The sequence below is a fragment of the Sus scrofa genome, chromosome 1 (genome assembly GCF_000003025.6).
Source record: "Sus scrofa isolate TJ Tabasco breed Duroc chromosome 1, Sscrofa11.1, whole genome shotgun sequence".
NCBI lineage: Eukaryota > Metazoa > Chordata > Mammalia > Artiodactyla > Suidae > Sus > Sus scrofa.
In genome coordinates this window covers 115,938,847-115,953,473 of record NC_010443.5, presented here as the reverse complement: position 1 = coordinate 115,953,473, position 14,627 = coordinate 115,938,847, and the positions used below count along the sequence as shown (strand labels likewise).

Genomic DNA, 14,627 nt, shown 5'->3' with positions numbered 1-14,627 from the left:
AATTAAAAACAATTCCAGAGGATGATAACTTACAGTCACAGATACATTTAACTTTTAAACTTTATACTTGCATTTTCCACCACAAAAATGAGGACTACTTACTTTAGATGTTGTGGTTAAATGATGTAAAGCTACATCAATTTAAGATTTTTTTCAGAAAATTAAATAAGGAATGCCACTTATTTTCATTTCAATTTGAAGTCACTTTATTTTATAAATTTATGCTAGAAAATTGTCCAAACTGGTCTCTTCAATCACATGCATAAGCAGAGATCATACCTCACATCTTCTTTGAAAATGAAGGAAAAGAACATTTATGTTGCAATTAGAGACCAAACTCTCCAGTAATGTTAGGATCATGATACTAAAAGTACTCTCACAGAAATCTTGATAGTACTCAAATGAGTAAAAAAGAAACAAAAATGAAGTATCTTTTCTTTCATCAAAACAAAGACATTATCCTCAAGCAGATCAGAGCTTTTCACTTAAATTGGAATCTTCCCCTTCCACTCGAAAGAGAAATTTACTGATTTTTTTGAAAGTGAAATGGAAAGGTTGAAAATTGTAGGCAGAGACTTGTGTGGCTTTTCTCAATGACAGGGAGAAACAAAATGGTAATATGTTATCTATGCAAGCGGCTTCAGTAATTAAAAGCAGCTTTCCAAGGGTGGAGATTTTCCCTGCAATTCATGAAAATAACTACTAACTGCTCCTTAATCTTTCATCAAACTCCCTCCCCCACACCCCTCCAAAAAAACAGGAATAGGAAATGCAGAGCTTTAAACCCTTCCTTTCTTTCACAGGTCTTAGGAAATTTTTTGTTACTTTCTTCATCCTTCTCCCCTCTTTCTGCTGCCCATTTCTGTCAGTCTACCTTTTTTTTTTTTTTTTTTTTTGTCTTTTGTCTTTGTTGTTGTTGTTATTGTTGCTATTTCTTGGGCCGCTCCCGCGGCATATGGAGGTTCCCAGGCTAGGGGTTGAATCGGAGCTGTAGTCACCGGCCTACGCCAGAGGCACAGCAACGCGGGATCCGAGCCGTGTCTGCAACCTACACCACAGCTTACGGCAACGCCGGATCGTTAACCCACTGAGCAAGGGCAGGGACCGAACCCGCAACCTCATGGTTCCTAGCCGGATTCGTTAACCACTGCGCCACGACGGGAACTCAGTCTACTTTTTAACAAAGGTATATCCTGTGTTTACTTATCACTGAGTTGTTTTTTTGTTTGTTTGTTTTTGTTCGTTTGTTTTGTCTTTCTGGCTTTTCAAGGGCCACTCCTGCAGCATATGGAGGTTGCCAGGCTAGGGGTCGAATCAGAGCTAGTCAACGGGAACTCCATCACTGAGTTTTTAATACAAGCTGAATTCCCTCTGCCTGGCATATTCTTCCCTATCCTCTACCCTTTCATTGTTAAAGTCCTATATCATCTGAGCAGATGCTTTTGAAATCATTAAAAATGTGATGATTAATATTATTTAAGGAGTTCCTGTAGTGGAGCAGCGGAAACAAATCCGACTAGGAACCATGAGGTTGCGGGTTCGATCCCTGGCCTTGCTCAGTGGGTTAAGGATCCAGCATTGCCGTGAGTTATGGTATAGGTCACAGATGCAGCTCGGATCTGGCCTTGCTGTGGCTCTGGTGTAGGCTGGCAGCTGTTGCTCTGATTTGACCCCTAGCCTGGAACCTCCATATGCCATGGGTGAGGCCCTAAAAAGCAAAAAGTAAAGAAAAAAGAAAAAATATTATTTAATGACAAAATAATTATAATGTTAGTTGGAAAAATCAGGATGCAGAATGATACTTATTCTGTGACAATGCCATTAAAAACACATGTGCAGATAGGTAAAGATTAGAAGAAAATACACAACAATGAAAACAGCTATTAAAATAGTGAGATTATGAAGGTTTTGGTTTTACTTCTTAAACTTTTTATACATTAAACTCTTTTTCTTAAAAAAAAGTTCTGTCCTCTCTTCAAGTTCAAATGCTACCTTTTCTGAAAGCCTTGACTCATGTCATCTTCCTTCTCTTTGTTAGAGGTTCAATTAGGTATCATCTGCCACATACTATCTTTTAAATGAGGCAATAAACTATGTATCTTTCTCCACTATTAAAATTGTGAGGAGTTCGCTGGTGGCTCAGTGGGTTAAGGATCCAGCATTGTCACTGCTGTGGCTTGGGCTGCTGCTATGGCATGGGTTTGATCTCTGGCCTGGGAACTTCTGTGTGCTATGAGTGTGGCAAAACAAAACAAAACATTTAAAACAAATTGTGAGATTTTGAAGCCCAAGAAAAGTATCTTTTCATCATCTTTGTATCCTCTATAAAACCCAGCAGATCACTTCGCGCACAGTAGGGGCTGATAAATTCTTGATCAACAACAAACCTTTCTGAAGTAGCTGAAAGTAGGAATGAAGAACAAATTAAAAACAAAGGAAAGTCTGCACAGTGAGCCCTTGGCCCCCTTCCCTACTTGGGTCCAAGAACACCAGCTGCTAAACCTGTAAGCACCAAACAGAAGATTGGAAGACTTCTCTCTGAGAAAACTGAGAGGAGCAGGGCACAAACACTGTATTTGAGCATTACACAATGAAACAATAGATTCAGAAAACCCTATTGTGAAATACTCCAGTCAACAGTACTGGCCACACACACAGAAGATGTACATCAGCAAATGAGGGAATAAATTAGGAAAGAGGAAGACAAGAGGTCAAGGAAACAGCGGATTCAACACAGACAAGAGATCAAGAGAATTCTCACAATAGTAGCAAACAGAAACCTGTAGATTATGGCTATACAACAGGTGTGGAGTGCAAGCAGCTCAGATAGAATGCAATACAGCAAGAGGCTATCGCCAAGAGGAGTGTAGAAAAGCGAATGGATAGCATTCTTTGTGTGTGTGTGTGTGTCTATAAATACACTGAGTAGTTTTATAGCTCTTTCAGATAGTTTGCAATTTAATTTAAGATACCTGTACAGAAAATGAAAACAAAAAACGTACAATAAATAATTATAAACCTGGTACAGTGGTACAGATGTGACTAGCACTATTTACATATTGCAACAATATAAACACTGAATATTTAATAAAAAACATTGATAGAGTGGGAGGAAAGGACGTATTTTTTAAAAACTTTTTAAGCAACAAATGCCTTATAACTTAAGATGACCATGTTTTCCAAATGAAAGAGAACCTACAAATCGATGGCAGTTTTCTTCCCCTGGTATGATTGCTCTATATCTGCTAGGCACGGTTAAACTTCCTTAGGAGTTTCTGGGCAGTAACAACCATGGTAAAGTAAAGTACCCAGAATTATTAGATTTAGTTGAGTAGTGATTCTTTTTTTTTTTTTTTTTTTTTTGTCTTTTTTTGTCTTTTTTTGTCTTTTGTTGTTGTTGTTGTTGCTATTTCTTGGGCCGCTCCCGCGGCATATGGAGGTTCCCAGGCTAGGGGTTGAATCAGAGCTGTAGCCGCTGGCTTACACCACAGCCACAGCAATGCAGGATCCAAGCCGCCTCTGCAGTCTATACCACAGCTCACAGCAACACCGGATCCTCAACCCACTGAGCAAGGCCAGGGATCAAACCCACAACCTCATGGTTCCTAGTCGGATTCGTTAACCACTGAGCCGGGACGGGTACTCCAGAGCATTGTTAATGATGATAGTTATAACAATGATGATGAGTGTGAGAGTGTGAGTGTGTGTGTGTGCATGTGTGCGTGTGTGCGCATGTATGCTCACACAGGTATTTAGTGAGTTTCCATTCCACTTGGGATCAAACTCAAAATCCTTAATAAATGGCTTTCAGGCCCTGACAGGGTTCTGTTTTCCTCTCCTCTCACCCCCAGATTCATCCCCTGACATCATCCCTCTTTCTCCAACACTCCAGCCTTCTTTATGTTCCTCTCCATTTCATCCTTTGCACTTGCAGTTCTATTTACATAGAAGTCTTCCCTCTCCCCACTGCTAATTCCTAGCCATCCTTAGTTCACTTCCTTGGCCTTGCCTCATACTCTCTCCCTCCTCCATATAAAATAAACTTCATTTTTTCCTGTTACACACTTTCATCTTACATTTCTTTTCCTTCATAACATTTATAAAACATTGATGAGTGATTACATAATGTCCCTCTCTCTCACCAGTAAATTACTCTAAATGTAGTAAAGTCTGTTGCCAATCATCACAACCTCATGACCTGACTTAAATGCCTTACACATAGTAAGTGTTCAACAAATATTTGTCAAGCAAATATAGAATTCAAGTACTTCAGAGATCCACCTAAAAGCTATAACAAAAAAGACAGAAGATATGGAAGAACGTAAGAGCAGTTACGAGTTAATTTTGCACGTGTTCCACTCATCATCTTCCTAAAAAAGAATCTCCTGTTAAATTCTTCTATTTGAGCAACTATCCATGGAGAAGAGAAGAAAGATCATATCTCTGGTACTAAAGAGTTCTGGGTTTCAATCCCATATTCACTCTACTGGGAATAAGTCCTTGAGCAAATCACAATCTCGGATTTCCTTTCTATAAAATGGGGACAACACTACCCACTCTTGCAAGACTGTTGGGACAATTACAGCCAAAGTATGAAAACACAGAACCTGGAGTCCAAAATGTAGCGAACATTCAATTAAAAGCAGCTGTGATTATATTTAGATGGACTCTTTTACTCTGAAGGAGGATATTTTCATTCAAGCATCAATGTGCACCGACATGACTTCACATTACTCTCCTCATTGCCCCGACATGTCTCACATGGGGAAGCCAGACATCTGCATCAGGCCATGTGGAGACATATTTACTCCACGAAAGTCTTATCAAAACTTTTTTCCATTTGTTTGTGTTGTGTCTTTCTCCTGGCATTCACCTGCAGATCTACTTTCTCCATCCATTTATCCTCCTAAAACTTTGATAGGATTGAGAATTAAGCCACACTAAATAGAAGCTTCAAGAAGTAAGAGGTTGCTAACACTGATTCAGTAGAACAATGCATTTAGCAATTCAAATCAACAACCGCACATGACTCCAGGTGCTGCAGAATAGTCTTACTACCAGATATAGTTAGGAGACAGGAGAATCAGCTGGTTTAAATATACTTCTCTGACAGATGTCAACAATTTAAGCCAGATGACCTGTAAGTGACAGGGCCAGATTTCGACGTAGTCAAATTCCATTTTCTATACCCTGCTCACCCTAAATGATGTATTTAAAAGGTACCTCCATAATTCTATTCCTATGTAATATATGAATGGCTAAAAGTTAACTGTTGAAAAAAATTACAGGCCCTTCTCTTCTCTTCCTGGTGCAGAGGAGTCAATGGCAGGCCTACCTTAGGCAGAATTTGGGAGGAGGGGGCAATTTCATGGAGGTGCATGGTCAGCATGCTCACCAGCATGGGTCACGGAAGGGAAAAGGGGGGTGGCATACAGAGAGGCTTCAGTAGCATGCCCCTGGGGCATGGGACTCGGAAGAGAGAAGGAGAGTATTGCATAGCAATGCAATAGCAGGGCTCCTACAGGCACCCAAGGAGGCAAGAAGCAGAAGTGGCAGACAGAGGATAATCTGCACAGTTTGGAAATTAGTTATACCAAAAACATAAGTATATGGACTAAGGATAATGAAAGTCAGAATTTTCATTCTTAGAGAGGATACTTATGACTAGAAAAACCCTTAAGTATTAGATTTGAATTGGAGATACTGGTATGAATTAATGATTTTTAAATATATATGTACAGATTGATACACAAATAGCTATAGATTTATGTGTTTACTTAGGTATGTATATGTGTGTGGTACACACACACTTCTTGATTCTCATTGCTAAGACGGTTGAAGAGCAATGACATCTGCTAACAACGAGCACAGTGAGCACCCAGATCTTGGCTTCTAAAAACCATTTTCTGAATTCTCTTAAGGTTCAGCAAGTTCAGGATCCAGTGTTGTCACTGCATAGCCTGGGTCACTGCTGTGGCATGGGTTTGACTGCTGGCCCAGGAACTTCCACATGCTGTGGGTGCGACCAAAAAGAAAAAAAAAAAAAAAGCATTTCCTACTAAATGTAACCAGTGTTCCTAAGAGATATGGCTGCTTCCAGACAGTGCTAGGCCAGGCCAAATACAAGAGGGGACTGGAACATGCGCTGCCAGAAAAAAAATGAAGAGTTCAAGGAATAATGGGGACTTGTTACAAGAATAAAGGAACCTCCCTAAAAGGGTATACACAGAGATAATTTGATCCATAAATCATTTAATGATAGTAATTAATTACCACTCAATGAATAAGGGGATTCTACAAGTTCATGCTGATATAAATAAATAAATGGATAAATAAATGGAGGAGAAAGGGAAGGCTCTTCTTACACAGAACACCAATTAATAAAGACGGAATAAAAATAGTAGCATTTGATTCAGGGGGAAGCCATCAATGGTTAATAAAACTAGTGGACAGAGATCTGAGGAATGTTGGATAGGAGACTGGCACAATCTCTGATTACATCTCCACAAAATTCTAACCAATTATAAGGGGGGAAATGGTGACATTACCAAGAAGAAACCTGGCAGACACAAATATTATCAAGTGATCAAGTTATCATCCACAGTGATGAGATAAGCCAAAATCATGTACACTCTGATGTGATACACTGAGAAAAACACAGCATCATCTCCTTGATTCTTGCTCCAAAAGTGTGGCCTTTCATTATCATGAGGAAACAGTAAACAAATCCAGGATAAGGAACATCCTACAGGCTGTACAATCGTACACCTTAAAGCTGTCAAGGATGGGAGTTCCTGCCATGGCACAGTGGGCTAAGAATCCAACTGCAGTGGCTCAGGTTGCTGCAGAGGTGTGGATTCGATCCTCACCCAGTGCTGTGAGTTAAAGGATCCTACATAGATCGCAACTGCAGCTCAGATTCAATTCCTGGCCCAGGTACTTCCATATGTCCCGAGTACAGCCATAAAAATTAAAAACAAAAACAAAAAACTGTCAAGAATAAAGAAGACTGAGGAACCGATATAGATTAGAAAAGACTGAAAGAAGTACATGCAACGTATACTCCTAGATGGGATCTTGGATCAGAAAAGAAGAGAAAATAATAGAACACATCAAAGATTGAATGGGATTTGTGGATTAAATGGTAGTGGTGTAATAATGCTGACTTCCTGGCTTAGAGGCTTGAATTGTTGCTATGTAGCAAAGCATTCTTGTCTGAGGAAAATACACACTAGAGTATTTAGTGGTGATGGGGAATCATGTCTGCAGGTTGCCCTCAAATAGTTCCAAAAAAGACTAGTGAAAATGGCAAAAAAGGGTGATGAGAATAATTGCGGTGACCTATCAACAGTTGGAGAATCTACTTTAGGAGGATTTAGAGTTCTTTGTACTGTACTTTCAAATTTCTGCTGGTTTAAAATAACTAAAAAGTAAACTATTAAAAATAAACTATATTTATCTACTTCTTTGTTCCCATGGAAACCCACGAAAAATACTTTAGAATGATGATGGAATTAAAGAGTTGCAAAAAAGCAGTAATGGCAAAATCAACACATGAAAGACTGGGTTAAATACTAATGAAGTCGCTGTGTACACCACACTTCTCCTTCTTGGTGTGCTGGGAATGTAGATTTGAGAACTTTGTTCTCAGGCTCAGTGTGATACCAAGCAGGGTCTGCTTCTGCTTGGCCTTGATGGGTGAGAATACGTGCTTCTTAGGGACTCTATTGCATATGCATTGTCATGGCTTTCATCATTAGAGGCATCCGTTCTTCTGTATGTGAAAACTGTGCTCCCACACTAGCAATGGAGACTCAATCCTTTCCTCTTTCTTTCTTTCCTTCTTTTTTTTTTTTGTTTCAGTCAGGTTTCAGTTGTAGGAAATAGAAATTACTATAGATGTTGTAAGAAGAAACAGCTTATACAGGGAGTCAGGTGTTTCCAAAGATTGTTAGAAGCTCTGGAGGGGGCAGGCTGTACGCTATGCCTCAAAAGGACCTGAAAACACCTTGGAACTGGCCCACCCAGGAAGCTGTGACATGTGCCTGAGTCAGAAAGGTAGGTCATCAGGAGCCACCACCAGATCCATTGACTTTAAGAACATACTCAATCTAGACATCAGGAAGCTGCACCACCGCTATTTCTGTAACTTCCTATCAATACCCACAGAACAAGTTACCAGATAGTGAAATACTTTTGCAGAAACCCTCAATGTCTACATGACTACACGTGTCAGCAGAACAAGTCAAAGAAACAAGAAGTTATGCCCCACTTCATTTTCACCTTCCCAATCTCAAGGACATACACCTAACTAGGAAATCTTTTTCACAACCTCTTCACAAAACACTAAGTGCAACAGAGTCTGGGAAACACAGTGTTCAGTTTTCCAGGCTCTGCTTAACAGGGAAGTCCACTGAAATGAAGTGGGGATGCTGTATGGCAAGCCCCATATCTACCTTACTCCTTCTCACCACAGGTGAGAGGGCCTTAGTTTCTACTGTTAATCCCAAGAGACTGTCAGAGTAAATTTGGTATAAATTATAGTACACTACATTTTTTTTCCCCCTTTGGCCACGCCTGAGGCATGCAGAAGTTCCCAGGCCAGGGATCAAACCCAGCTGCTGTAGTGACAAGGCTAGATCCTTAACCTGCTGTGCCACCAGACAACTCCAATAGTACACTACTTTCTTAGTTTGTTATACCTTAACAGCAAAATTCTGAACATGGAGCCAGGACCATCTCTTACTGAAAGACATTTAACTGTGGAAGAGCTAAAATTCACTGAAAAATGAGACAGGTATTTTAGCATACTTCAATACCCAATATGCTCATACAGAGTGACTCATCAGCTATGCAGTATATACTGGTTAAATCACAATTCTCTCACTAGCTTCTATCCCATGTCTATTCATTCTTCTCGTTTCAGTTTCTAATTTAAAATAAAAATCACCTCTTTTGCTGCAAGAGGAAAGCTATCTTACTTTTAATCAACAGCAGAGGGCTGCCTATTCCCAGACTACTTTGTGAGTTTTAGAAAATGACATAGCTGCAATTGTTTTTAAAAAAGCAGAGGAGGGTGTTCCCTAAGCCCTCTTTCACTTTTGTGATGGATCAGAAAATAAATGGCAAGTGATAGTGGTGAGATGGCAACCTCTACCAGAAAACAAGTGATTTTTGTCTTTTCCACCAGACCATGAGCTCCTCACAAAACAGGAGGACACTGCTTTTTCTCTCTGCGTACCTGATGCCTAGCATACTGCTTGATACAGAACAGACAGCTAAAAAACATCTCTCAAATGAATAACCCAAATTACAATGGAAGAAGTGAAAGACAACACTTCATCATCCTGTCTCCTATCTTCCTATTTTACTCTCCTCCTCAATGTGGAAAAAGTGAACAGAGGGAGTTGGGGGAAATTTGCGTCATAAAACTGACAACTGGGACCCTTATTATGTGACAAGAGTGGGCCCCACACCAGAAAACTTCTCAGAAGTACAAATTCTTCAGCTGGTTCAGGAAAAACCTCATTTCAGAGTGGAGTTTCTGGCCCTTGGTCCCAATAGCTTGCTGACCACCCACCAAATGCCATGATTCAAGATTCAATTTATCTCAGCTGGACAGAGGAATGATACGAGAAGCAGATAACTGAAAACACTGACCTGTACCGAAAGAGAACAGACTGGGAATGACACCTCTGACAAGATGCTGTCTGTGATCAAGTGGCTCTGCTGGGAGGAAATGAGATGAGAAATCTGGAATAGAAGATCCTATCTCTGAGTAGTAACAACAGGGAAAGAAAGTCCAAGGCCAGCCTGATCGGGTTGGATGCCAGCTTGAGATTATCTGCATTGAACAGTTTATTGTAGCGAGCAGGGAGGCCGGACTGATAAGAAGAAATCTATCAAAGGTTCAATACTGTATTATTTTCCTCTGATCTCTTCTACAGAACAATAATGAGACATTAGCTAGAATATTATCTTTAGCCACAACACTGACTGTCATCTCTGAGGGGCTGCATGCCTAGCTGCCACCATTTGTACACTACCACCTTGCTTCTCTTCTGGTAGCAATAACTAAGAAATTTAATTCTAACTGCATCACATAATCATTCTCAAAACACTCTGAGTTAACCTGCCTGCATCAACAAGTTGCCCACTGTTTATAAAGCAAAAACTGTCAAAAGGAATGTAAAAGACACTTTATAAAAGATGTTTGAAGACACCAAGTTACTAAGAGATGGCAATATTACAACACTGTTAGAAAAATCTAAGCAATCAATCTAAATTATGTTGAAGGATTTACAGTTAATTGGGTCTAATGTTGATAACAGGTACATGTGACAGCTTAGTCAATCAATAGGAATGCTTAAATTGTTTCCCCAAACTTAACTAGTCACGGTTAGACTTCTAGTCTTTTCATCTCCCACCCATTCCCATTTTTGAAACAATCAACAGGGACACAGAGGAAGTCGCATCACATCTAAAATGGAACTACTCTTGCCAAATGGCCTTATTTTTTTAAAATAAGAGTAAGGCATAACCAGCGTAAGTTACTTAGGTGAAAAGAGACAGTTTTGCCTTCTCAAGTCACAGAAGCTAATTTTCAGAGTGAACAGCTGTGAGAAGTTCTTTGAAGTATTTATACTTTCCTGGCTTAACTTTTTAAATATCAGTGAAGACCAGTGAAACAGAGAGCATGAACTTTCCACACTTGACACTTGTTGCTATATGAGAGGAATAAATCTATCTACCTGCTTTCTCACCCCCCGTCTCCTAGTAAGGTATTAAAAAGGATTTCAGATGAAAAAGGAAAAACCCAAAAGCTAATGACAATTCACTTGGACGCCTTCAAAGTCCATAAAGTTAAGCCCAACGGGCCTCTACTAGAGCAGGCTAATCAGCAGCCGGGATGCTAAGCTCCAGGGAAACTCGGCGCTCCCCGCACCGCCCCCAGCTCACACTTGGCGGGGTGGAGAGAAGGGACCAGCGGGCGGGGTGCTGCGCGTGCCCCCGCGCACTCACGCCGCTGGCTGCCAAGCCCCCCTCCTCATCACTTCCTGAAGGAAACTGACGAGGAAGGCGGCGGCTCCAGGGAAGAGACGGGTATAGAGTACACAGGCTTTCGAAGAAAATCTGGCTCCCTAAAGCAAGCCCCCGACCCATCCCCATGTGCCGGTCAGCCCCCGGGGTCCCCACGACGCTTGGCTCGCTTCCGGGGCTCGCGCAGAGGGAGGAGGGCGCTGACAGCCGACCCTCTGGCGGCCGCCGCCTCCTCGGATCCAACTGATGGGCAAGCGTGACGGGAAGCACGCCCCGCAGCCCCGCAGCCCCCAGCCCGTGGCTCCTCACCTCGTCCTCCGGCAGCCCGAACACCTCCACCGCGCAAGTTGCCATTTTCGAAGGGCTGCAGCAAACCGGACGCGCTCGCCCCCACCCAGAGAGTGGGAACCGTAGTGAAGAGGAGGAGGGGAAGAGGGAGGAGGCGGGAGGAGTTGGAGGAAGAGGGGGCGGTGCTCCCCCGGCGGCAACAGCGCCCCACGCGGCCTGCCGGCGCTAGTAGCACGGGGAAGCGGGGCGCGGAGGACCGGCCCCGCCTCGTCCCGCAGCGCGCGCGCCCCGGGGGCGCGCCTTCCGCCCAGACGCAGGGAGGACGGCGGCTGAGAGGCGGGGCAGCCCCAGGGCATTGCGCTGCGCGGGCCCCAGAGGCCAGTAGGACGCCTGTCCATCCCCTGGGAAACAAAGGTGCAGCTCTCCTCAGCAACAAGTCTCACTGAGATGCGCCCAGAACTCGATCTCCGACTAGCAGCCTGGGATCAGGAGAGCTTATAATCTTAGTTTCTGCCCAAACTGAAAATAAGACCGCTTTTTTTTTTTTTTTTTTTTTTAATCAGTTAAGGCTGCAGATTTCAGAGGCTGGACTTTGGGACCCCAGCAAAACCCAGCCTGCGCATGGCAGCAAATGAGGAGGCTTGAAGGGAACTCATTAATCTTGGACTAAGGATCTGAATTTTTTTTCCCTGTGATTTGTAAACACTGCCAATTAATGTTTCCTGTCACATTGTCAGTCCATCTTTAAAGCCTACCAATAACGCCCAGCGTCTAGTCTTAACCCTCAAAATCTGCTTAGCTAGGTAAGCCTTGATCTGCGGCACCACTGGAAGGTAGAGAAAAGGGGAGAAATAAAATAAACTAAGGCCTCCCGTTCTATGGAATAATCATGCTCATTTTATAATCATGTCTGATGGGTTTTATAGTTCCACATAGTTCCTCACCAAATAAAGCACCCATGAAGGAGAATGGGGAAAATGATAAGAACCAACTGTCTAAGCCAGAATTAATATCTTGTCTTTGTCCCATGGCTGCAAAAATTTGCAAAACTGTAGAATCTCAAAAATCTAATTTAAATTTTCCTTAAGGAATCCAGAACAATTTAAAGTGCAGAAAAGGGAATAAGACTATATAGCCCATATCACTGACTTGTTATATAAGATTTTGTTGTACTTTAGAGTTCCCCTTGTGGCGCAGTGGTTAACAAATCTGACTAGGAACCATGAGGTTGCAGGTTCGATCCCTGGCCTTGCTCAGTGGGTTAAGGATCTGGCATTGCCATGAGCTGTGGTGTAGGTTGCAGACGCGGCTTGGATCCCGTGTTGCTGTGGCTCTGGCATATGCCGGTGGCTACAGCTCCGATTAGACCCCTAGCCTGGGAACCTCCACATGCCGTAGGAGCGGCCCTAGAAAAGACCAAAAAAAAAAAAAAAAGATTTTGTTGTACTTTAATTGTGTCTGGCAGGGTCCATTTAACCCATATTATGCATCACAATTCTATTAATACATCATCCAAAATTTATCACCTATATAAGGGATAAAGAGGTGGCAATTAAGTAAACACGATGTGAAATTCTAGAATGTCTGGAATTGTTGCCTTAATTAAATTTTAAAAAGCTATCATAGTATTAATTTCTTTCTTTTATAAACTAACACATAGTTGTGTTTTTTAGGTTAGGATTAAAATAATCTGATAATATTCAGTATGACCTCTTGTTTTAGAAATAATGCTTATCCCTAATCTCTTTCTGATACAGATTTTTTTATATTTAATTTTAAGTAGGATATTCATGTCATTTCAGAGCATATTTTCAAACAAGTGTCATTGTAGAATAAACAAATGAAAAATCAATAAACCTCATCAAGACTTCCTGGTAGTCTATGTACATAAACATTTTTATCTCTGCCTATAGTATTAATTGTAATGAGATGTTGAAGTTGTTTTAATTTTTCTTTTTCTTTTTTTAATGATTTTTATTTTTTCCATCATAGCTGGTTTACAGTGCTCTGTCAGTTTTCTACTGTATAGCAAGGTGACCCAGTCACACATACATATATACATTCTTTTTTCTCACATTATCATGGTCCATCACAAGTGACTAGATATAGTTTCCAGTGCTATACAGCAGGATTTCATTGCTTATCCATTCCAAAGGCAATAGTTTGCATCTATTAACCCCAAATTCCCAGTCCTTCCCACTCCTGCCCCCTCCCCCTTGGTAACCACACGTCTGTTCTCCATGTCCATGATTTTCTTTTCTGTGGAAAGTTTCATTTATGCTGTATATTTGATTCCAGATATAAGTGATATCATATGGTATTTGTCTTTCTGACTTACTTCACTTAGTATGAGAGTCTCTAGTTCCATCCACGTTGCTGCAAATTGCATTATTTTTGTTCTTTTTTATGGCTGAGTAGTATTCCATTGTGTGAAGTTGTTTTAATTTTTTAATATGAATGCTTGGTATAAAAATTCTTGTGTTGGAGTTTCATGGTAGCTCAGCTGCTTAAGTATCTGGTATTGTCATTGCTTTGGCTCAGGTTTGATCCCTGGCCTGGGAAATTCCACATACTGTGGGTGTGGCAAAGAAAAAATTCTGGTGTTATATAACTTCTCTAACAAGGGTAACAATAGGAAAGGTACTTTAATGTTGGTTATTAATTCTCTAAGAATTTTTTTTAAAAAGTCATTTGAAAATTCTCCTTTAATCCTCACTCTCGTAATATCCGCTGGCTGCCTTTTTTCTAATACTAGATGTTTGAGATCTTCAGGGTTCATTTTTTAATTCCTCTTCTTCCACTCTAAACTCCCTGTACCTCATCCATTGCCATTGCCATGACTTCTGCTACAATATTTGTAGAGACTTATCTCAAACCCAGAGCTCAGTAGTGCAACAAATATTACTATTAAATATTACTATATAATGTCATTATAATTGCTACTACTTAATTCTGTAACTAAACTTAGTTCCTACCTCAAGTTTCCTGTCTGCCCTGTAGTAAAAACTTAATCCTAATCAATTCAGTGTTTTTCTTCAACACTCTTTTCACTAAGGTTGATTCTAAGTTCTCACTGCTGTAATGCAACATCATTTTGGGGGTGGAGGGTATGGCATGGTCCTCATGGCTCCATGCTGGCTTTACTAGATGCATCTGTGATCCCACTGGTCTCTAATTGTGGTTTCTAGTTCGAATTACATATAACTGTTAGTAACCCAAGCTAATAGGCTTTAAAGACAGAAATTATATTGTTCTCCTATATAAAAAGCTAGAGGTAAGCAGGCCAGGGTAAATGGCTA

At 41.1% G+C, this 14,627-nt stretch overlaps 1 protein-coding gene across 2 annotated transcripts in view; it reads right to left on the bottom strand.

Moving 5' to 3' along the window:
* Positions 1-11,529, bottom strand: part of NEDD4 (neural precursor cell expressed, developmentally down-regulated 4, E3 ubiquitin protein ligase) — a 127,940-nt gene extending 116,411 nt beyond the window's left edge. Inside the window, exon 1 of one of the 2 annotated variants that reach the window (XM_021094888.1) lies at positions 11,350-11,529. In XM_021094888.1, the coding sequence (XP_020950547.1) occupies positions 11,350-11,394 (45 nt within the window). In that variant the 5' untranslated portion in view covers positions 11,395-11,529. The remainder of the gene's footprint in view (positions 1-11,349) is intronic. The other variant, XM_021094899.1, reaches the window with a different exon arrangement.